The 25,537-nt window shown below is 43.1% G+C and overlaps 1 protein-coding gene across 2 annotated transcripts in view; it reads right to left on the bottom strand.

Annotated features, from left to right (window-relative positions):
* Window positions 1-25,134, bottom strand: part of Basp1 (brain abundant membrane attached signal protein 1) — a 51,294-nt gene extending 26,160 nt beyond the window's left edge. The window contains exon 1 of one of the 2 annotated variants that reach the window (XM_070042216.1): window positions 24,927-25,134. Coding sequence is in view for 1 of the 2 variants with exons in the window: in XM_070042215.1 (XP_069898316.1) it covers window positions 3,285-3,287 (3 nt within the window). In the remaining variant the exon portion in view is untranslated. Of the gene's footprint in view, window positions 1-3,284; window positions 3,375-24,926 lie in introns of those variants that run through there. The other variant, XM_070042215.1, reaches the window with a different exon arrangement.
* Window positions 25,135-25,537: the final 403 nt, after the last annotated feature.

Genomic DNA, 25,537 nt, shown 5'->3' with positions numbered 1-25,537 from the left:
GGGACAGAGGCTGCTTCAGCTACTGGACACTGGTGTGTATTCTGCTTACACTTCAGTGTGAGCGAAAAGATTACCACATTTACAGCCAAAGTGAGATCTGACAGCAGGACCACAGAGAACCATCCAAAATACATTCAGTCAAATATGGACTTCCACTAACACAGATCCGGGAAATTCAAGTGTTTGAACTAAAATGATCAACGGCACCAGAGAGCAGCCAGAGGAAGCTGCTGACCCCAAGGCCCTCAGTCTATGCCTAAGACAACTTCATAGCCAACTGGAAACAGAGCCATAGCCTTTCTGATGTTTTTTTCCAGAAAGCATTGCCAGAATACCACAGAAGTGCTAAGTATTTCCCACATCTTCTGCAACACATTAATCCCAACTCACACACGTGAGGGCTGTCAATCTTAAGTTAATGGCGATATGAACTGAGACATGAGGTGCCACCTCATGTTCTGTACAGTTGCATCCATCAGACTAAGAGCTAAGCCACCAAAGGCTGACTTGGGTGCTGAGCCCAGAACTCTCTGGGCCATTTCAAAGTGGTTTCCCAGCCACTGACATGATTTGAAGAAGCCTCAGACAAAACGCCTCAGAGAACACAGAAAACACATCATCCATCCTGTCATAAATTCACCTATTCTTCTGAGTGGCATGAAGACACAGTAACATTTGTAGATTCAATCTTCTAGAGCAAGTAAAACATAACAATACTGGAATTGTGACGTGGCGTTGACGTGTAAGGGAGTCAGGATCTGTGTGACCCCACAAGACCTGCGCGGGGCTTCCTCACACACCAGCACCTGGAGCCGAAGTGCCCACATTCAGAGACTGGTCCTTTGTAGGTTCCAAACTTCCGTAACAATCCAAGTTTCATACGGGTGCACGGGATGACAGAGGAAAGGTCGGGTAGCTGTCAGCAGCCACAAACAAGCCCCCATCTGCCCAGGCTGAGAGGAAACCACACTGTCGTCTCTTTTCGTATTTATGTTTTTAATTTGCACATAGGAATTGTACAATTTGTTTAAAATCTTTTGCAGAAAATTCCCAGTTGGAGAACAGGGCAATGTCAGATCCTTCTAAATCTTCTAAACTGATAAAACTTAACAGAATAAGAGGTGCAAGCACGTTTAGTAGTTCACGGGAACTGTTAAAACTATTAATAGTTCATCAAAGAATGTCTTTTTCTTCTAAGGCATAATAAAATTGAGAGAGGTGCTTTCCTTTAGAGATATCCCCAGACCCTTAAAATGGGGCATGCTCTGTATTTTGTAGCAAACCATGTCTCTCGCTATAATCTCGTGAAAGTCCCTCATGACTTTTTTTTAATATAAACATGTTGAGTCATTAAACTGAGGTTTCACACTTGCCCATGGACCAGTCTCACAAGCTGTCTTCAAATTCTCCAGTTCTTGGTTGGAGCCTGACATAGGCCTGACAGAGCTGAGCACAGCCCAAGGACTGGCAGAGAGGGTCCCGGATGCTTGTAATGGATCCAGGCTCTACCTCCCCACCTCGCAGCTTTATAAGCACATGAGGGTCTCGCCACCCCCAGCCATATCTTATTTAGGGAAGATGGAGAAAAGTTACCCAAACTACAGATTACAGACTTTTTTTCTTTTTGGTAGGGGGAGCATATATTGTTAATATTTTATTATCTTTAAGTCGTTGTACCAAAGGGGTTTCAATACGTCAGCTTATGTGTACAATGGCACCCTTCCTACCGTTCTCCCCCATCTCTCCCAGCCCCAGCCATGCCTTCAACTTACCTGGTTCCATTCTCACATACATTGAATATTACGACCACATTCACCCACCCTTCCACTCTCCATTCATTTCCCCCCACCCTTGGCCTCCAGCCCTCCCAACAACACAAGTTCCAGCTTCCTGGTGTTCATTTTGCTACAATGTAAGTTGATTGTTGGAAGGAGTTACATTAAAAATCCTCCTTTACTTTAGTTGATAAGTCTGTGTGTGTGTGTGTGTGTGTGTGTGTGTGTGTCTGTGTGTGTGTGTCTGTGCGTCTGTGTGTCTGTGTGTGTGTGTGTATGACCCTAATCCAACCTCTACATAGGAGAGAAAACATGTACCCTATGTTTTGTTTTGTATTTACTAAAATGTTTTCATTGACACAAATATGAATGGAGATGTCGTGAGTCATTCCGACTACTGCCTATTTTTTTTTTTTTTTTTTGGTCCAGTCGTGAAGCCTGAACTCTGGGCCTGGGCGCTGTCCCTCAGCTCTTCAGCTCAAGGCTAGCACTCTACCACTTGAGCCACAGCGCCACTTCCGGCTTTTTTCTTTTTGCTTATGTGGTGCTGAGGAATTGAACCCAGGGCCTCATGCATGCAAGGCAAGGGCTCTACCACTGAGTCACCTTCCCAGCCCCCTGCCTATTATTTTCTTGAGCAATGTAATAGCTATCATACTGACCTCATCCGGTTTGGTGGATTTTAAATGTCAATCTCTGTAAAGCTTGGAAGGCTGCCTACTTGGCATATACTAAGTACCAGGCAAGCCAGTGTTCAACAGACTGAAAGATTTCATTTTGTAATAAATTATAATTAGACAAGATTGTAAGCTGCTGTGGGGCTGTTGTAAAAAATAAATCTTTGTCTAATTTCCTCTTCCCTGTAATGGTGATTTTCTGTTAACAATTTAGAATCCATCTAATATACTGGTTTAGCAGTATGCCTTAGTACACTCCTGCTACTATAACAAATACCTTAGATTGAATTGTTTTTAAATAATTCATTTCTCACCACTGAGGAAGCTTAGAAGTCTAATAAGATCAGAGAGAAAAGGGAAGTCGGACACTCCCGGTCATAAATGACCAACTCTTGGCTCAGGACTTGGGTATTTCCCCAAAGACCTCTCTTCAACACTGTCACATTGGGAATTAAATTCCAAAATATAAGCTCTTGAGGAACACAAATATACATTCAAAGCATACAAGAGGGTCATTTTAAAATTGACTCTCTATGAACAACTTCCACAACAGAACTATTAAATAATGAAAAGAAAAAGAAAGAGCAAACTCCTTCACACTACTGGAAAAACATTTCAACTGGAAGAGTTATCAGTGAATTCGCAGATTGGGGCAGGCAGGGAGGGGGGCAGAAAAACAAATCCCAAACTGGGAGAGGTTTGCATTTTCGGCTAGAAAAAGACTGTATCCCAGGCAAACATGTCATGAACACCAGAATTCATCACTGAACCCTGAGCATAGTCAGCCTTGTGTCTCAAGGCCCTGAATTTAGTGACCTCTAGCCCGGCTTACCATGGAGAACAAGAGGACTTCTCACATACACCATCCATTCTTTCGGAAAGAGCAGAAGGCAGTGATCATCAGTCAAGTACGGGTCGATTATTCAGGTAAGGAAGAGTTGTATGGCTTTCTTCTCCAGCTCACTTGCTCACTATCTCCTCTGAACCTAGCTAAGCCGGCTTCTTCTGTGGCTAAAATGAACAATTTTATGAGGAATGAAAATCAATTTTTTTCCTACCCACTTATCAGTAAGCTGGGAAGTCCTCGTAGGAGAGGAGAGATACTGCAGATGGACAGAGAACAAACAAAATTCAACAGAAGATAGATGTTGAATGTCTGATCTTCAAAAAATAAATGTGCATATTCTTGGGAAAGTTAGGAAACCATATTTAAATATAATTCACAGTGAGTTACACTTTAAAGAGTTATATAACTTAGGTCTCACAATGAACATTTATCAGAGGTTATGAACAACTCACGGTTCCAGAAAAGAGGATAATAAACTAAAAGGAAAAGATGGCAGCAGAAGAAGAGGAAAGAATGGAGAGGAGACAGAAAGTTAAAGATTTCTCCACACGGTCCCAGAGCATGACATGAAGCCTGGCTAGCATGTAACTACATGCTGTATCACATAAACAGCAAATTATTTCCAAGATAAACACTGGTAGGTGTTAGTTGCAAGGGAGAATCGGGAGGCTCAAGCTTCTTTGAAGTTTTATTTAGGCTAAATAAAAACTCCAATAGCCGGCTATGTAGACGGAGTTGGTTGAACACAGTGACCACACTCACCCACGGAAGATACTTGAGCAAAAACCACTCCAAGCCTGGGAGAGTTAGAGGAGCAAGCCCAGTGCTGCTCTGAAAAAGGAGAGCAGATGACAATCAGGAAAAGAAAGAAGGCCCTGGTCAGCAGATGGGTTGGTGTCACTAACAAAAATGCTCCAAATCACAAGGCACATATGATGCTTCTAACAGGAATGTCACAAGTCAGAAAGAATGACATTTGTGTTCGTGGACACAGATCAATTGATAGATGCTCGCACAATAAGAACAGGACCCATAAAAGATAAAAAAAAAAAAAAAAAAACAAGAATCCCTCCAAAAAGCCTTTATTTAATTAAAAAAAAAAAACAGCCTCTCCCACACTCATTGTGGGCTTTGCAGCACCAACTATAAGCCCTCTCTTCACAATGTCAGATCTGGGGACAGCCACGTCAGAAGTTCAGGTTAGGAACACTGAAATGACCCCTTTCAGGGGCCTACAGCAGGCGTGGCCCGAGGCTAAGGCAGTTCACCTTTTTCAAGTGAAAAACTACCCACGTTACAGACCCACTGTTTTAATTCAGAAAAAAACATTCCAGATGAGCAAGGAGAGTTCTTTGGGGCCCTAAATGGACAGGCTTATCAGTTTTCTTTACTACACCACCATGAAGAATTCTTGGTTGTTTACTGCAATGTGGGCTGGAAGATTCCATTATACAGAAACATCCAAGCTTTTGAGAATTCCAGGGGCACTAGCAGTAACAGAAGCAGACTTTTCTGGTATGCAGAACTGAGATTTATTTACATCAAGACAGCCTATTAAGAATTTTTTTTTAAGATGTGGCTGGGCATGGTGACTCATACTTCTAAGCCTAAAGAAGCGGAGATCAAGAGGATAGAAGATAGAGACCAACCCCAGCAAAGGAGTTTACAAGGCCCCATCAAAACCAAATAAAAAAGAAAGAAAGAAAGAAAATAACTGGGCAGAGTGGCATACATCTGTTATCCCAGCTATGTGGAAAACATAAACAAGAAGATGACAGTCTAGACTGGCCAAGGAATAAATGCAAGACTCTGTCAAAATACCTAAAGGAAAGGGGATCTGGGTTATACTTTAAGTGGTAGAGCATCGACCTGGCAAATGTGAGACACACAATTCAGATCTCTATACCATGAAAAAAAAGTCAGAGTTTTCTTAAGATATTGATCTAATTTTAAAAAGGTGTTACCATATTTGAACTATTTGTCAAATGTTAGGATCTTGATATAAGCCATTCGTATTAGGAAAATATTTGCTCTGCTTTTTTCAAAAATGTCATAAAACAAAACCTCCAGGGTTTTCTCTCTGGATGGACATACTCAACATTTGAACAGAGTGATTAAAATTCTCATTTATCATCAGAAAACCGACTATGAATGATTTAGCCAAGATTCTTTCACAAAGGTGAAAGAAACACGGATTTAAATACATGTAATAATACATCACTTTGGCTTTTCTTCTAATGAGGTAAAATAGTTTCAAAGTTTAATACATTGATTCACATTAAGGAAAAGTACTGCATGAAGTTCTAGAAAAACAAAAATCAAGGAGACAGGATTTCAGACATCCAAAGTCCAGGGAATGCAAATCAAGACTAGAAGATGAAGGAGAAGAACTAGAACAATGACAAGAGATGGGTTACTAACTTCATTCCAGGTTTGTTGGGATACCAAGGGAGAGGTGATGGTCCAGGCCCCTCCTAAGCTATTTGCAGTTCAGGAATGAAGGGCAAAAGTGACATTTCACACCTGTGTAGATAAATGGGAAAATATAATTTCTGTGGAAAATGTTAAGGGGAAACTGATCTGATGTCAGTGTTAGCACGGCAAGCCCGCTGGCTCAGGAAGAAACTCTAGGATTCACATTTACAAGCCACATTTTATTGAAATAGAACAATTTCTTTCCTTGTCTTTGAAGAAACGACACTGTCCTTCATTGTTTACCCACACACACACACACACACACACACACACACACACACACACACACACACACACACACACACACACACACACACACACACACACACACACACACGCAATTTCAGAATTACTTTCAAGAGTCCCAATTTGTCTTCCTGGTGATTCTATCTTTCCCTAGAACAAAGGACCAACACCATGTACTCCTTTGACTCAAGAACAACTTCCCTATCCTAAGAATATACAGCATCCTGCAAACCACTGCAAGATTTCCTAACAATTTTTTCAGACAGTAGCCCCAGCAGCTCTTCCTGTTCCCCCAGCCAAGCAGTCAGAGGAGAGTACCACCTGGGTCACTTCTCCAAGACCAATGGCCACTGGACAACATCGCAGGTAAAAAGCATATTCTTACCAAGTGCTGACAACCAATGCTTGGAAGGCTTTTTCTTCCATTTCTAATCCCCTAGTACTTGGGTTTGGATGGAAACTTAAAGCATTTAAATGTCTCTCCTAGCTAATGATTAAAACCACTGAACGAAGTGTAACTGATTCTGAATTCTCCACAACTTAAATCTCACATGACTTAATCAGTGAAAAAGATCTACAAACTATAGGAAAAAGGATAGGACAAAGCTAATGACTGACACAAGAAGTTAACTTCAATGGCAATCTGAAAGTTAATACAGGAAGTGAACTTCATGACGATCTTCAGGTTAGTGTCTTTTTTTTCACAAATCTACCAACCAGTACTTATCTCACTGTAATTACTGGTTTCTGAAGTAGCCTTCAGAGACTGCAAGATACTCAAAAAAATATAATAAACTCTTGTGCCTCCCAAATCCACCAACAAATAAATATCAATTTTGCAATATGTCAATGTGATTTGTTTTTTTCCCAAGACACACTCAATAGAAGGGAAAATTCTTAGGTCAAGTGTTTATTCCTGTGCCGAAAACCAAGCTTTCAATTTTCACTTAGTGGACTTTGGAGCCATATGAATCTCCGTTTAAAAGCTTAGACTTAGAAATATGTTTACAAATGCCTCTGATCTTTCCATTAAAAATTCATTCATCACCAAAGGTTTTGACTAGATAAAATGTTTTTTTTTAATTTATGGCTTCAAATGCTTGCCTGTACATCATACTCACACAACCCATTAATATTAGATTGAAAAGCAAAAATATAAAGAATCTTCACACATAAAATGCATGGCTACAAACAGAAGCTAAAAGCCTTTCTAAAGTGTTCCCTGGAGGTGGAAGAGAGTAGATCTCAACATCAACACACCAGTTGCACCTTGGGATTCCTTCAAACCATGGCAACTTTTCTAATTGTATGGTATAGTTTTAAAACCAAAATAGTATCACCACCATCGCTATCTGTCACCTGGAGACTCATTTGGGTCATAAATTGCTGCTCAGTCATTAACACAGGTCATCCCAGCTAATTATATATGTAATATATGATAGACAGATAGATAGATAGATAGATAGATAGATAGATAGATAGATAGATAGATAGATAGATAGATAGATAGATAGATAGATAGATAGATAGATAGATAGATGCATGTGATCTACACCAAGAGTCAGGCTTCAGAGAAACACATGGAACTCACTATGTGAGAAATTAGGAGGAAATATGGCAAGTAAAGGACTCTAGATAGTGCTTGAATAAAGTAATTGTCAAGAGCTATTTGTTACCTCTATCTCTTTTTTATTTTTTTTTTTGGTCAGTTGTCGGGCTTGAACATGGGGCCTAGGTGCTGTCCCTGAGCTCTTATCCTCAAGGCTAGTGCTCTCCCACTTTGAACCACTGGCTTTTTTTTTTTTTTTTTTTTTGGTGTTTAATTGGAGATAAGAGTCTCATGGACTTTCCTGCCCAGGCTAGCTTCAAATCTCAATCCTCAAGTCTTAGCCTCCTGAGTAGCTAGGACAACAGGAGTGAGCGACTAGCACCCCGCCTCTATCTATCTTTGTACTCTATTATTCCTTCTCCATTTCAATTTCAAAGTGACCCTGTAGCTAAGATGACCAGTGATGGCGCAGGTTTTCCAAGGCTGCTCTTTCAGATTTACCAGAACACTCCTAGAGATACTGAGGCAGAGCGCGGAGCAGGAGGAGGTGATAAAGCAGTCTCAAAAAAGGAGGAGCCACTGGCTAATTAATGATCAGCATTCATTGAAAATGACTGTTATAAGGCAAGGTGTTGATTTAACAGTTTAGTAATGTAGATGGAACAAGAATGTCTTATACTCCACTTAGCTCTCATATGCAGACAATAAAGACCCTCCGATCACTTCCACTACAACTGCCATTTTAATACATAAAGAGAAAAAGGTATTAAAATGAAAATGTTGCAAATAAAGCATCAAAGTCTACAAATGTTTCAGAATGAGTAGACTGCGGGAACCATACATTGTTTTCCTAACCACAAAAACCAACTTCGTAACATATGTGTGACAGGCACCAGTGACTGAGGCCTATAATCCAACCCACAAGGGAGCACTCACATGGAGAGGATCACAGTTCCAGGCCACCCAGACAAATAGCTCAGGAGACCTCACCTCAACCACTAACTGAAGGCAGTGCAGAGCACCTGTCATCCTACCTATTGAGAGGATCAGGGTTGCTAGCGAGGCTGGCAAAAACTGTTCACAAAACACCATCAACAAAAAATGCTAGGCTCAGTAGCATGCACCTGAGATCTCAGCCACAGTAAAAACCATAAATTGGAAGATTATAGTCCAAGCCAATTCAGAAAAAAAAAAAAAAACTAGAGACTGTATCTCGAAAATTGCCACAACAGAAGGTGCTAGGAAGATGACTCAAGCAGTAAAGAAGCTGCCTAAGAAGCATAAGGCGCTGAGTTCAAACACTAATATCACACAAAAAAATACCTACAAACGTTTTAATAAGAATTCAAACAATAATAATTATGTTAATAAAACTGACTTCATAAGAATTCTCATGATAAAAAAATTAAGGTTAATGATAATTATAAATAAGACACTGAAAAATAAATGTTCTTACTTCTCAGTAGATGAATGGATCAAGAAAATGTGGTATATATACACAATGGAATTCTATGCCTCCATCAGAAAGAATGACATTGTCCCATTTGTTAGGAAATGGAAAGACTTGGAAAAAATTATATTAAGTGAAGTAAGCCAGGCCCAAAGAAACATAGGTCCCATGGTTTCCCTTATTTGCAATAACTAGTATATGTCTGAGTCAAGCAGAAAAGGTCAGATAAGGTGATGTTAGGGAAATGAACCCTAAGATATGTATTCAAGTGTTTTTTTTCTTTCATGCAATTGTTTCTAACACATTTATAAGATTATTTCTTTGTTGCTTTGTATGTTCTTTCCCCACAGTATAACCCCTTTTTTCACTGTATTTGATGTTGGTATAATTTTTGGAGGGGAAGGGAAAAAACAAATCGTTTAAATAGGGATACAGGTGGACCCATTGCAACAATGAGATGTACAAGTCGTTATGTCGAAAATGAACTCTACAACTTTGGTGGGGGGGAGGAGGGAGGAGGATTGGGTGGGGGGGCGGGGGGAGGGGGAAGGGATGGGAAGGAGAAACAAAGGAGGAGGCTAGAATGCTTGATAAGAAATGTACTCATTATCTTGCCCATGTAATTGTAACCCCTCTGTACAGTATTTTCACAATAAAAATTTAAAAAATTAAAAAATAAATGTTATTAACTAGGACATCAAAACCAAGAGAAAGGGGAATGAAGTATAAATGCTGCTATTGTTTGCTGAAGGTCATTACAAGCTGGCTCTTGGGTATGAACGTACAGCCTAGGACAACATTCTTTTTGGTGTTAGTGGTGGTGGTCATGGGGCTTGAACTCGGGGCCTGGGCACTGTCCCCGAGCTCTTCAGCTCAAGGCAAGCACTCTACCACTTGAGCCACAGCACCACTTTCGGTTTTTTGGTGGTTACTTAGAGATAAGAGCCTCACAGGACTTTCCTGCTCAGGCTAGCTTTGAACTGTGATCCTCAGATCTCAGCCTCCTAAGTAGCTAGGATTACAGGTGTGAGTCCCCAGCACCCGGCTTAGGACCACATTCTTATTCTATGTCTGATGTCCCCTGGTCATCAAACACACCTTTCCATGCAGTCAGCCCTTTTCCTGACTGTGGAGTTATTGCTGTCAAAAAATGACATCCAAAGGTGATGGAAGCAAGATCCTTCCCACTCAGTGTTTAAAGTAGTCATGGCGCAGAATCAGGACTCAATTCACCATTTCTTTCCTGGTTTTAGAGCCCACTGATGTGTGACAATTTCAAATCATGACCTCAGCTCAGGACCTATTGCCTCTAGCTGCACAAAGGCTGTTGGCAAAATGTGTGAAGTTGTTCGATAATGACTGGCCCAGAATAGACCAATGACTTTGAAAAACAGACAACTAAAATCTCTCCCAGCTTTCATTTATTGTGGCTCACTCTTATCTCAAATGAACCACCAGAAAACCAGAAGTGGAACTATGGTTCAAAAGTGGTAGAGCACTAGCCATGAGCAAAAAGAACTCAGGGATAGTGCCCAGGCCATTCAAGCCCCAGGACTGATCCTCCACCCCCCCCCAAAAAAAAAAGAAAAGAAAGAAAGAAATATTACTTGTTGCCCCACAATTAAGTCACGATTCTATTCTTTGAGACTCTACTTTGGGAGAAAGTTCAGCTGTGGGAGCCATCAGCACTAATTACTTATAATATCTCAGGGCTTTAGGACAATTACTACTGAGGTTAGTGCCTGGAAACAGAACAATTATACTAATTGGCGTTCATCAGCTATTCATCTTCATAGTAAGCACTACTGATGGGGTGAAATTTAGTGTCCAAAAATGGATGTCATCTCAGCTGAAAGGCAACTTGCAGAAGGCATGAACATGATCTGCACAGAACAAACACAGCCTACTTGGGTTGTATCAGAAATGGTTATGGGACATTGGTATGGGTCCATAAAACTACACATCCCCGGCTCCTTATTGCTTTTATATAAAGGAGTGGGGACATCACATAGTCACATTTGTTTTGCTGAGTTTGATGACAAAAACACCCAGTGATATGAGGTACAGGGGATTCTTTGAGAAAATGTTAGTTAAGCTGAGCCCTTCATGAAGAAAACAGCTTTGTCAGGTAGAAAAAAGACAGTCCCTGCAGAAAAAACAGTGGTGGGAGTTTTGACCTTGAGAAGACCTTGAACAGCCAATACATGGAGACCACCGAGGGTGGAAAGTAGGCAAAAGAGAAAACCATATTGATATGCAAAGCCTTGTAGATGAGTGCAGGGGTTTGAGTTTCATTCCAGGTATAACAGAGTTATGGTGGAGAGTTGAGGCCGGGGAAATGCCATCTGGGATACAGAACATTATTAGGGGAGTGACTCAGGAGAATGCTTCCAACTGGACTTACTATGACTTGGAGTGGAGGGAAATAGGACAATGTGAACAATAACAGCTTTGGTACCCAGGATGGGACTTAAAGGATATAACCCAGGCATGCCACCTCTCTGGCCTGGATGAAAGAGGTTATACCAAAACACATGCTTCAAGAGGACCGCCGATGATGGTTGAAAATAGATGTTGCATAACGAGTTAAAATTCATTCACATCACATGGCTTATACAGCATGTAACTCAGTAGGCACAACACGTGGCTTATACAGCAGGTAACTCACTAGGAGACATCTTTATAAAAGATAGTAACGAATATCAACTTTCAATTGTTTTTTGGAGCAATTATTTCTCTGGCATAGTACAAGTAAACTGCTCTATGCAACTTCTCTGTAGATGAATGAGGCCATATTTGAATTGCTCTAGTTAATATAACATCATGGAAAGAGGAAAATAATTGAATTACTTGAGAAAGAAATCTCCAAAGTTGTAAACTGCTTTGAGAGAGGGAGGGAGAGAAAGAGAGACAGAGAGAGAGAGAGAGAGAGAGAGAGAGAGAGAGAGAGAGAGAGAGAGAGAGAGAGCAAGCGTTATAGGCATGTCCACATCCACACTTGTCAGGAAATCCCCTCAAAAGAATCCTTTCCATATCACCACTCATTTTGTTGTTCAGAAAAGCCCCCAAATCCATTCTGCTTCGTTTGTGCAGTGATTGGGGTGATGTGACCGCTACACTTCCCCTTTTAGGGAGCCGTGTAAACTAAACATTCCATCAAAACCCAGCCACTCTCCCTGCACCTGCTTTGCTATAGACCCTGTCTTTCCCTGTCTTCTACTGACCATCATCAAAGGCCCATTGTCAAACCACAAAATGTGTCCCTTCAGAAGAGCCTGTCTGATGAATCCCTATCAGTAAACATAGTGAGGAAGATAACATTTCAACTGATTGATCAACACTTCTACCTCGAGTGACAAGGACCCATGACAACTATGGGTCAAAGAACTTGCAAGGTGTTTCCCCAGAATAATATCCTTCTAATTTAGAACACGACACTTTTCTATCTTAAGACTGCCACCTTTCTCCCTCCATTTAGCCACTCATAGTAGTTGGTTGAGGTGAGTACAGAGAATGACACGTACACACATGCACTTTGCCAGCCTTGGTACAATGGAGTCAAAGAAACTTGACCCTGAATCTCACACCAGGCTCTACTTTCTCCAGTGATGAGTCTGTGGGAAATGGAACCCTTGCGCTTGCTTCCTGTGACTCCTGAGGACCCAGTCAAGGTTCAGAAGTTGCTGATTCCTCCTCTACTCCCTCCAAATGCTCTTTCCTACCAACCCTCCCTTCCTAATGAGACAGGAATTATTACAGGCTGAATTATTACATCTTATTAAAATCCATGTGCTGAAACTCTAAGCCATTGTGACTGTGTCCTTTAAAAACATGACTGACTTAACACTATGGTTGTTAAACACTAACTCCACCTGACTGACACCCTTAGAAGAGACTGGGACACAAAGGAGCGTGTACAACTCAGAAATCCACACAAGGATGCAAAGAGAAGATGGTCCTGCGCAAGACACGGAGAGAAGAGTCAGGAGAAAACCATGAGAAAATAAAGGCCTCCAGTCTACAACATCTTATTATGGAAATCCAAGCATACCGAGCCAAAAATACCACATTGGTGTGCTCGCCATGTCTACTGGTGTACACACACATTCTCCTGCCCCCTCCTCCTAGGGCTCCTCTCTGCCCTCTCCAGACACTATGTTGGGGGGGGGGGTGAATGGTGAGGCGGGGAAACCAGAAGTCACTGACTGCTGACTGAACACAGATAGTTTTGCTTCGTGTATTGTACTTACCAGAAACCTAGCCCACATGAGGGGAATCCTGAGGGGAATCCTGACTACCAGCAGAAAGGGAGGGCCTTGGCCTCTTCCCATCAGGAAGATGGCTGCACAACTCCCTGCTCACACTTCCCTCACGTGTAACCATTTCCTCCTTTTTGGAAAGATTTTTTTTTTACCCACATTGCTCATTAACGAGAATTGCTGCTGCTCTCAAATGGCTAGACTCTGCAATTCATTGGGAAGGGAGGTCAAGTGCATACTATCCCTGGGGAACACTAGTATTCTAAAACACTTGTTCTATCTGTTGGGTATTTCCTCTGCCAGGTAGACTATACAAACTACACAAACATGTCGGGATTTGTTAATTTGCCATGTGTGTATTCTGCTAATATTAACAGCTATTTTAAAAACTCTAAGGACATTTTTTAAGATATATCCTCCCCCTTCTCATCCTCTGCCGACAGGAAGCACACCCAACTCAACACTGACTTCAGATTCTTCCACTCCCCTTAGAAGGCAAATTTGGCCTTTTTTGTAGTGGTGCATCATTCTGGACATTCTTTCCCTTTATCTGGGATTCTGGACAAGCTGAGATCATATAGAAATGGCAAAGGATCCTCTTTGGGGAGTGCATCTAGCCAAGGGGGAATTCAAGGCCAGAATGTAATAAATGAAATTGTAGCTCCTGACCTAGAGGATGCCTACACTAACAATCCCACCTCTATCCCACACCTCCCTCTCCCCTTAACATGTCTACATGTGTTGCTGTACACCAAGATATGGTTAGAGCATATGTTAACAGTATTAAAGTTTGAGGTGTAACAAAAGTGAAATGAAGTCTAGATCAAGTTTTTAAAAAATAGCTTCTTTAAGTAAAGGCTAATTAACATGGATTTGGAGGGACCAGGGAAGATGAGAAACATGTTATCTTGGCATCCAGGTCTTCACTGAATTTTTTTTTTGTAATTCTTCTGCTTTCAGAGATGTAGTGAGTTAAACCTATTGTTGAGAAATGAATGCCTTTTCTATTAAGAATCCTTCCCATTTAAAACTAGAGATTCTTACCTTCATGAAATCATTTGCTAGCCTTCCCTGGTACAGTTACTTGTCTGCACTGTGGTCCCATCCCCACCCACTGAGGACTTTAGAGCCGGTAAAATCAAAGCCAGGCACTCTGGGTGGCAAAACTAAGACCAAGTTAGAGCAGAAAGGCAGAGGTGAATGGAGTGAGCTATTCCTGTTTTGTTTTTCTGCTTTTATTTCTTCTGCCAACCTTTCCATGGTGCTGGATGAAGAGAAACAGTTAATGTTCAGCTGCAAGTCAGAAAAAGAAACACAAACCTGGGAAGCCATTGTTTCTATATGTCTTAACCTTCAGGTGAGCACTGGTATAAACATTTGTAACTATTTGTGCAAAAATCAAACAAAATTTCTAAAGTCCAGTTGGGTAAACCCTGGGAAACCAGAGCTTTAGAACTCAACAAAAGATCACCAGGGCTACAGAAGAAACCCCAGTGCTACATTAAACCTCCTGTCAACATGATGTCATTCCAGGACACCTTAATTGACCACAGTAAATATCCAAATGGTTACCCAACCTCAATAGTTTTTCCATGAATTGTAGAACAGAGGTGGTGATGGGACCATCTCAGATCTGCCCATATGTAAATCACCTACTTCTCTTTCTCTTTTCTGTAATCATCTTTAATAAGCCCAAAACAAATATAGAAGACAAATGCTATGTTCCCTACTGAAACAATTGCAAACATCTGTTAAGGTCAAAGAGCACAAAGATTTCCATAGCCCCTACAGTTTCCAAGGTAAGTTCGGAGAAGCCTAAGCTAGCAGGCTTCAGCCAAAACCCAACAATTCAAGGATGCTTTCCTCTTTGTACACTTAAGAAATAATAACGTTGGCATCTTACAGAGATGGCTACTATGGCTTTCCTTTGTGATACATTTCTTTCCCTGAATAGATCTCATTACTATTTAACTTGACTCTTACATGAGTCTGTGTGGTAATGGTATTTTTGAATAGACAATCAAGGGGAAAGGAATGTGGGTCTTTTCAAAGTCAGTCTGCCAAGAAATCTGGGAGACTTGTACTTCATCAAGTTCAACCTGAAGCTTTTCTTGTACATCTATTTCCTTATCAACTTGAGAGGTTTTCAGTTGGGTCTATCTTAGAAATATATTCAATTTAAAATATGTGTAAGTATGATTAAAAGCTTCATATAAACTGTAAAATTATTTACTTGGTTCAAGTTGCTCAAAAAAATCAATTCCTCAAAGTTCTACATATTTAAACTTCTAAATGTATGGTTTAACATGCAAAGTTTAAGTCTCATCTAAAACTACACTTACCGCGGTTTACCCAAGTCTGAAGAAACATCAACAGTTTTATCTTGCTATTATTTATTTCAAACATTCCAATTTGAAACTCAATAACTGTTTAGGAAATTAAGATCCATGTTTTAAATTAAATTAAAATTAAAACCCGTATTTTAATTTATAAATGACTATCAATATATGGTAACTGATAATTCTATAAAGAAAATAAGGTTAAATCTCTTTGTTTTATGTAGCTCCCAAACCATTAATCCAGAACACACTGTCTTTAGTAACAGTCATAAATCTCTTTCCATCTATTGCCTGTCCACAGTTGTGCACACACACTAGCATTTCTCAAGCAGGATGGGTGACTGCTACACTCATTCTACAACACCAAACTAGTATAAAACCAACTGGCTTTCTTTGCAAGCATGTACCTTTCAGCCTATACCACTATTCATTTCAGGAGGAAAACAAAGTCTGTGCTATGAAGAAAGTTATTCATGCCATGTCCTCTGGAATAAGAGGAAAACCACATGCAGGTAATGTCAGGAGCAGAAGTAGGTGAACTAAGGGAGAGATGACAAATGGATAAGGCAGAGGCAGGAAGTAACAGGAAAGTTGTCCAAGGGGACAAGTATGAAGCCATGAAAAGAAGATCCCCTATGAGGGAGACAGGCCGAGAGATCTAAGATCAGGGGAATGGCTTTTCAGGAAAATGTAACAGGGTAAAAAAAATAGTAGAAATGATTTTTAAGTTGCAGAAAGTGAATACACATTTGACTCAATTTGACATTTGAACTCTCCCACTTTCTCCTTCCCTCCCTCCCTCCCCCACCCACCCCTCTCTGAGCATGACAGATGGCAGAAAAGACACTTTATTAGGAATTAACCTGCGTTTCCCCTCAGCGGCTAACTAATCAGCTCATGAGACCCTGTGCAAGCCAGGAACTTCTCTATGGCCCTTTTGAGTTACAAACTAAGTGCTTTAGCCCTGAGTCTTCAAACCTTCTGTTCTGATAATGTAAGAATTTATAAGGGGTTGTCCAAGACAGGGACACAAGAGGTTGCTCTTAATGTACTTTAATGAACTATGTGAATTTTTTGTTTCTTTTGTATGTTCCTCATCCACAGTATAACTCGTTTTCACTGTATTTGATTCCACTGCCCTGCATCGTGAATATGCACTTCAGTTTTCTAATTTGGAGAGGGGAAGGGAAAAAACAAAATCCTTAAATAGGGATACAAGTTGACCCATTGTAACAATGAGATGTACAAGATGGTATGTTGAAAATGAACTTTACAACTTCGGGGAGAGGGGAGTGGTTGGGGAGGTGGGAAGGGAAGGGATTGTAGGAGAAAAACAAAGGAGGAGGCAACAATGCTCAATAGGAAATATACTCATTGCCTTACTCGTGTAACGTAACCCTTCTGTGCAGTATTTTTACAATAAAAACCGTAAAAAAAAAAAAAAGAATTTTTAAGGGGCTGACCTTAAGATAGTGATTAAAAACAGCCCTGGCTCTCTGTAAGTCAACCCTACATGAAAGAAAAAAAAATGAGTTAACAAATTTAGGTCTTGGTTTATTGCTCATCAGGCAATCCTAATTGCCGTCTAGAAATAGGTATAATAGTATGTGATTCCTATATCCAGAGCAGAATTACAGGTGAAGTTGTTTGGGATATCACACACCAATGAAGTATGAAGGGAAGGGAAGGGAAGGAGTCAATCAAACCCACCTTCACTGACACACCTTAGTAACAGTAACCATCATCATCATCATCATCATCATCATCATCATCATCATCATCAATCATCTCATCAAGACAATTAGCCCATGTCCACTGTGACCCAAAAGCACCTCTGATCTATAAAGTTTACTATATTTATTGCTTGAGTATTTACATTGTGCACTAGGTGCTTCAATGAGGAACTAGGTGTCACTCTCTCTAAATGAATACTGAAGGTGTGAAGGTGTTGTAGTATTACTTACTTTATCTTCATGACTCCATATTACCTAAGCTAAGACTTACAGAAAAACAAGTTGTAAGTCCTATTTCTTTTAGTTTTGGGATCTTAGGTACAGTTAAGTCTTCATTTCCTACTTGTTGACAGGTAAAATACAACTTGCCATTTTTGAAGGATTAAAAGTTAAGCAGAGTATGACGTCCTGTAATAAGCAACAAATGTCCAATTCTATCCCTTAACACTGCCAACTTTTTAGTATTTGTATTGTATTTAAATAGTTGTATGAAGGATTTACCACTTAACAAAGCAATTGATGAATACAGTGCATCTCGACCAATGTCTCCCCCTTTCAATGGTCTCGCTCCCCCTCCCAGCTCACCCCTTGCCAATTAAAAGAAAGCAAAGAGGCTTTTATAAACTATGACATTTAAAGCCTCTGTCTTGGCGTTCAACATGGCAGATAAAATATAATTTCCTTCCTGAGCTCAAAGGATTCCAAAACCTACTTTAGAAATAATTTTTAAAACTTAAAATTCTAATGATTTGCATCTTCACTCAACAGCAAAAGCAAGGGTCCAAAAGAAGAAGTCATTTGGACACATTCCTGAACTGAGTGCATGTGTGCTAAGACCACTTCCAGAAGTGAGCCACCTCAAAGGTCTGAAATTCCAATGAGCCTCATTTTCGTATTTTAGAAGCCTTGAGCCTAGTGTCTCCAAGGCCACCACTGGTTTCTGAAAAGGTGACACTGCCTTTACATTCCTGCACAATACAAGCTTCAGTTTTACTTCACGTAGGAAGTGAAATGGGTACACTACTCTGTGTGTATGTGTAAGCTAGATTCTCACTACATAGCACATGGTGAAGTTTAATTATTTCTTGGCTTATCAGCCTTCATACTAATGACTGAGAGATTTCTTCAAATGTTAGAGCGTTATGACCCTGAACCAACAAATGTACGTATTTTGGAAGTCTGAATTATGTCTGCACCCTAAGTCATACAACTCATCAAGATGACTTCAGTTCTCAATCTACCAAAACAGAGAACCTTTCCTGGGAGGGTCTTTAAAGTTCCAAGGACTTTCTGATTAATCTTTTATTATTATTTTCATTTCAAACACTACTATTTGACTATCAAGGATGGGACTGGATTATCCTCCTACCCAATGAACTTCTGAAACAGTGCAAGTGCCCAATGTACTTAAGGTATCATAGCTACACCTGAAGACAACTTCTGTGTTCTACCAACTTCTGCCCAAGGCACCAGGGACCTGTTATGCAATATGACCTCTTTGAAAAAAGCACGAGAGTAACTACAAGAAAAAACAAAGAAAGGAATTGGGGAATTCTTGCATCATTTTGCAGTGAATGTGAGCTAAAAAGATGACTGGGTTTGTAGGAGGCATTGTCTTAAATGCTTGACAATTTCACTTAAATCCTTACACTAACCCTGTGTTACAACCCCTACTTGAAAGACAATTCTGTGGCACAGAGAAAGTAAATGACTTCCGAAAGTTCACACAGCCAGGAAATGACTGAGGCAAGAAACTAACCTGGCTTCAAAGTCCAACCCCCAATCACACTTAGCCCTAAAAATCATGCTTGAAGAAATATCACATTCCCTTCATGAAGCACAACTGCTAATACACACACACACACACACACACACACACACACACACACACACACACACACACACACACACACACACTTCAAAGAAAAATAATAAACATGCAAATAAAACTCAATTCTTTCTCCCTTACCCAGAAAAAATAAAACTGTGAAAAGTAAAAGTTCAGTCAGGTGCTTGCTGGTGGCTCACACCCATAATCCTAGTTAGTTGGGAGGCTGAGATCTGAGGATCGTGATTCAAAGCCAACTTGGGCAGGAAAATCCTGAGATTCTTAACTCTGATTAACTACCAAAAAAGTGGAAAGTGGAACAATGGCTCAAGTGATAGACAGCCAGCCTTGAGCAATAGAAGTTCAGGGACAGAATGCAGATCCAGAGTTCAAGCACCAGGACTGGCGCTTACACGCTTACACACACACACACACACACACACACACACACACACACACACAGTAAAAGTTTTCATAGAAATATCTTAAGTGATAAGGAGAAAGAAAACATTGTGTATAGGTCTGGCATTCCTCCCAAACACCATTTCCCTAGATTACCCTCAAGTGTTTCCTTATGCCCTGGACCCCTGCTGAGCTTGCAGATGGTTTCCATCGCTAAATCTCCAAAGCTTTCAGGAATGTGTTCCTAGACTTCACTCACTCCCACTGGCCTTGGCTAGGCAAAAAAAAAAAAAAGAAAGAAACCTCTGCTTTTTCTGTTTCCCTAGGTTCACATTTAAAACCTTAAGAGTGCAAAAGAAAGAAAACATACCCTCTGTCTCCCATTTCATCCCATTTATAACTTCCAGTGGGAAAAAGAGAATCAGACTGCTTTAATCAGAGACTGTTTTCTAGGCTGGTATCGCCTCCAAATTAAAATTTAACTACATCCCAGTGAGAATTTGCCTGTGTAGTTGTCTTTACTCTTGAGCAGGCTCACCAGATAATTCTCTCACATGACAATCATCTAGATGGCCGTCTTTCCAGCTGTGGAGGGAGGGAGTGACATGCAACAAAAGTCTCCTCTGCACAACTGGGTGCTGCGGTTTGGCGACTAAACCTCCATTTTCTCAAAAGAACCGAAGAGCCACCTCCTGAATTACATAAGCATCCTTGGGAAATTCATGGAGGGTGGCCAGCCTGACAGCAGACAAGCTATTTCTGGGCAAAATTCCACACAATGCCTTACAGAAATTCAGATGGATGGATGGATAGATGGGTGGATGCATGGATGAAGGATGGATAGATGGGTGGATGCATGGATGAAGGATGGATAGATGGATGGATGGATGACAAATAGGCAGACAGGCAGATAGATAGATAGATAGATAGATAGATAGATAGATAGATAGATAGATAGATAGATAGATAAATTGAGATGGGTGGATGGATACAGAAGTTAGAAAGTGTGATATTTGGGCATCATTCACATTGAGATACCCTATTTCTGACTGAATACTCCTGAAGTCCTCAGGTCTTCAATAATCAGCCTGCAACAAAAGTATATTAGTTAGTGACATCAATTATATTGAATGGAGCCCTGACGTACCAACAATGATAGTTATTCAGACGTAGGTGCCCTGTATAACCTAAAAACAGAAAGCACTATCCCACTGTGATCACTGAGGCAAGATTTGATGTCATGTGTCCGTGTATCTATGTGTATAGGTGCTATATGTGTATATACACTCAAATACATATAGACCCACACACATGCCCCTAAGTTGCTTTTTAAAATAGTGTCTTCCCATGAAGCCCTGGGAACCTCCCCAAAATACATCTCTCTCAAACATACAAAATGTATTCATCTTTTAAAGAATCCTGACTGTCTTCGACCTCATAGCTTTTTCAAGAAGTAAAGGACATGTTCTCTGGATTATCTAGCATCTTAAGAGAGAGACTAGATTGGAAAGGAGTTTAAACGGTTAAGAAATCTTGATAAAATGACAACGGTCTTAACTGCGTGCATCAGGCCTAAAGTATGTTCACACTGACCATATACACAGTCTTTTCCTCAGCAGTCACCTGACTTCTGATTCACCAGCTAAAATGTCTTAGGAAGGTAAGGAAGGTGTGAAGGGAGTAGGGAAATTTTTGAGAAAAGTAAAGGCCTGAGCAAAGCCAGGAATTTCTTTCTTTTTGTTGCTTTTTAACAATTCACTAGTCCTTTTGGACATTTTGAAAACAGAATTTTACAAGAAGTCATGAAAATAAGACAGAAACATTTTATAAATACATATATTTGTCTGCATTGTTTATTCCATCATTTAGATATTGTGGGGTTTTGATGCCTGTAAATGAGTATCTTAACCTCCAGAATTCTTATTTCTGGAGTATACTGGGAGAAACTGGAGGTGAGCATGTCAGTAGACCAGCTAGGCCTTCCCTTTTAGGCACACCAACTATTTCCCAAAGACAAATATGAAACCACCATAAGTTAATATTCTATACCAACCAGTTTAGTATCATATCATCAACAAGATTTTACAGTATAGATATATATACACACATCTATGTCTATGTATATATATGTATGTATATGTGTATATGCTATAAATATATGTGCATACATATACATATATACCCACACACATGCCCCCTAAGTTGCTTTTTAAAATGGTTCTAGATATTGCTTTTTTTTTAAACCAAACTACCATAAAGAACACAAGACATCCATTTTCTAGGACCAGATCTTCCCAGAAGATTTTTCTCTGGTACATATTCCATTTACTTTACCCATGGAAGGAAAATAGCTAGAAATTGTTCTTAATGCAAAATTTTAAAAATAAAAATAAAAAAGCTAGAGACCAACATATGGAATATTAAACCAGGTTAAGTCCAGTAAGATTACAAACAGCCCTCCAAGAACAGAGAACCTAAATGCTTAGGGCGTTCACTGAATTTGGGGTATGGAGAGAATAGAGAGGCTTCTCTAGCAGACACTACAATGGAAGGTTGGGCCTTCCATTGTGAAAGAACAGGAATGCCATGATCTGCACAATCAATCTTGTGCATTTTATGCAGACTCAAATGGTGCCCTTTCTCCACCTGCTAGGGATTGGCAAGAACACTGGCTAAAGCAATAAGGTAAGAGACAATCATTTTTAAATGAATTTCAAAGTTCTTGTCTGTTTAAAAACCTGTAACACACTGAATTCAGGACAATGATATATACATAATACATATTTATATGTGTATATTATTAATTTTGGTCTCTATTACAACATATCCCTTCCCCCAAGACACTATCTTTGTAAGTATAGATAGCCCTCTAAGTCATACACAAAATTCTAAGGCACAGAAAAGGAAAATGGTTACCACCTAGAAGGTAGCCCAGAAAGCATCCTGGCAATCTGATATATTCAACATGGGCAGTATCAAGTTTTTATTAATAAGGACAAAAGAGATGGCTTCCCCTTGCTGCCACGTGTTGTTCCCTCAGACTGCTGAGAATCCTTCAGCACAAAGTCCTCTTACATATAACCTGCCATTTTCCAAGGAAGCACCACATTCAGCTCCGTCTTGATATAGCCAATAAGTCCCCTTTTGGATGGTAGAACCAAACTACTACCCAAAGAAATCAAAAAAGCAAATCTGAAAAACACATTATTTGATAGATAAAAATCAGCCAACCAGGGAATATGGAAAGAAAAAAAAAAACGTGGGAAGAGAGGGAGGATTGTGAGCTTAAAACTTCACACCAACAACCCTAGCTGCCTTCTTCAACTGCATGGGTCTGGGGTCTGGGGTCTAAGAATCTTCACAGAACAATAAGGTGGGAATCAAGAGAACCCCTGAAAGGATTAGAACGCTGACAGGGTAACCATTTTCTCTAGCTAGCTCTGTAGGCCATCTTGTTCCTACAAATGCCAAGATGTCTTCATCTATGCCAGGTGGTGCCAACACCCATCACTGGTTTGAGACCCATGTCCCCTTGGTCAAATGACCCGCAACAAAGAACCTGTCAGGCAAAGGGTTCCGTGATGCAAATGAGGAAAGCATAGCCACCCTCCTCCCGGTGCAGCAGTGGTTAAGGGGGGAAGAACAATGGGGTGGGGGGATAATAGCAGCGTCGGTTTAAAAATATTTAATCTACAATTTTCCCAGGCAAAAAGATGAGGGTTTTTTTTTGGGGGGGGGAGCGGGAAGGAGGATTCTTAGTAAATTGGAAAAAGCAGAACGGTGATGCTAGCCCTGGAAAGAAGCATACGCGGGTGGGGGAGCGGGGGGGGGGGGGTAGCTGTCATCCTTGTCCACGTCTGTTACCAGGAACACCTTTGGGGCGAACGCCTTTGTTCGGCGGGTGGGTGGTGTAGAAGATGCAGAGATCAGATGGGACTGACTGCCCGGCCCTCCACACCCTGTTCTCTGGCGCATGCGCGAGGCCAAGACAAAGGAATAGGTAATTACAGTCCCGATTCATTCATTTTGCCCGCAGTCCTGGAGTTCTTGTTCGCCCGGGCTGTACCGAGTGGGGTATCCACGCACCCCTCCTAGCAGAAGCCCACCTCGATGCCACGGGGAGCGAGTGGCCTTGGAGACCGAGGTGTGCGTGTGTCACCCCTGCGCCCCGCGCTAACGCGTCCATGTGCGCCGTGCCGGTGTCCGCGCCCTGACCACTCCCGGAGCCGAGGCTGCGCCCCGAGCTCGCTCCCAGGCGGAAACGTCGGGGGGGGGGAGGAGGAGAGGGGGGAGGAGGGGAGGAGATCGGGACCCGAGCCAGGCGTTCGATGAATATTCATGAAAAGCCTGTGTACAGGCTCGGCGGCGGCCGCGCATTGTGCGCGCGCCCTCGGACCCGGGGCTCTCGACAACGTATTTATTGTTTTTATTGATTATTGGGGGGGGGTGGAACGGGCCAGGAACCCCAGTCCGCTTTCAGGGTTGGCGCCATAGGCAAAGGCGACTGAACTCCCCCCCCACACACACACCCTCCAAACCCTGTGCCCGCCCCCCTCCCACCCTACCCACACCGCTGGACTGCGCCCCGGCAGGGCCGCGCGCTGTCACACCCGCGCTCAGCCCCCCGCCCACCCCCCACCCCCCTCCCCTCCACCCCCAAGCTGGGGCGGCCCGGGCCGAGCGCGGGGAGGGGGGCCGCAGGCTAGACGGAAAGCCGCCCGCCCGGGCTGCCCTGGGAACCTCGAGTTCCAAGGCTACCCCCAAAACCCAGATCGCCGAGCCCCGCGGGTCAAGGAAATCCATCTGCCAAACCCGCTAAGTCCTCCCCTCGCCCTGCGGGTCGGACCCCCGCCCCCCGCTTCCCGGTTTCCCCCCTCGCCTCACCCCCTTCCCCCGCCCCCACCCTCCATCTTTGAACGCTGCGCCCCGACTCTCACCCAGCGCCTTCTTCCCGGTGGCGATCGCTCGAGGGAGAGAAACGCGCGGCTCAGCCCACAAAACCCGCACCGCTGGGGCTCCGGGGGCTTCCCGGGGTCCGCGACCCGCCTTCCCCGAGGTCCCCAACCTTCCCTCCCAGACACGGATGCCCAGCCCTGCCCTCCCCCGCCGCCTCCCCACCCCACGGGTGACCGAAGCCGCCCGCCTCGGGGCGACCCCCCCGCCCGGACCCCCCCAAAGCAAGCGCCACCGAGCCCTCGCCGGGGGGAGAGGGCAGCTGGGCTCCATCTAATCCCGGGAGAGAATCCGGGGGTGGGGCGGAGGCTCCGGGGACCCCGGCTCTCGGGGGCTCTGGGGATGGGGCGGAGGCTTCGGGGGGCCTCGGGGCTGCCCGGCGCGCGTCCTTACCGGCTCTGGGTGCCGGTGCCGCCCCTGGGTGCGCTCGGTGCCGCCGAGGGGCCCGGGTCGCTGGCGTGGTCCGGCCCGGTGCCTGGCCGCGGGCGGAGGCGCTCTCCCGGCTCGACGGCGGAGCCCGGAGCGAGGAGGAGCTGGAGCGCTGCCGCCGCCGCCGTCGCCGCTGCCGCTACTGCCGCCGCCGCCGCCGCTGCAGCCTCTGCATTTCTCGGGCTCGCGCCCCCCTCCCCTTCCCGCCCGCGCCCTCCCCCTGCGCGCCCGCCCGCCCCGCCCCGCCCCGCCCCGCCCCGCCCCGCCCCGCGCAGACCCCGCCCCGCGCGCCGCCCGCCGAGCCCCCGGCCCCCCCCCACGCCCGGCGAGCCGAGAGCCCCCCCACTCCGGCGCGGACTCCCCCGTCCCCCGTCCCCTCCCCGCCCCTCCCCTCCAGCCGGGCACCTGGCCTCCCCTCGGGGGTCGGCACAGCCCCCCCACCGCCCCGCCCCGCAGGGGCTGACAGTGGACTCTGGGCGGGCTCCCCTTCCTCCCCCTTCCTTCTTTCTCTCCCCCTCCCCTCTTTTTCCCTCCTCTTCCTCCTTCCCTCCCTCCCTCTCACGGTCTCGTTCCAG

This window comes from Dipodomys merriami, unplaced genomic scaffold (assembly GCF_024711535.1).
Source record: "Dipodomys merriami isolate MVZ:Mamm:240054 unplaced genomic scaffold, mDipMer1.0.p SCAF_32, whole genome shotgun sequence".
NCBI classification, from domain to species: Eukaryota; Metazoa; Chordata; class Mammalia; order Rodentia; family Heteromyidae; genus Dipodomys; species Dipodomys merriami.
Note: the sequence above shows the minus strand (reverse complement) of the source record. Positions and strands in the feature narration are given on the sequence as shown.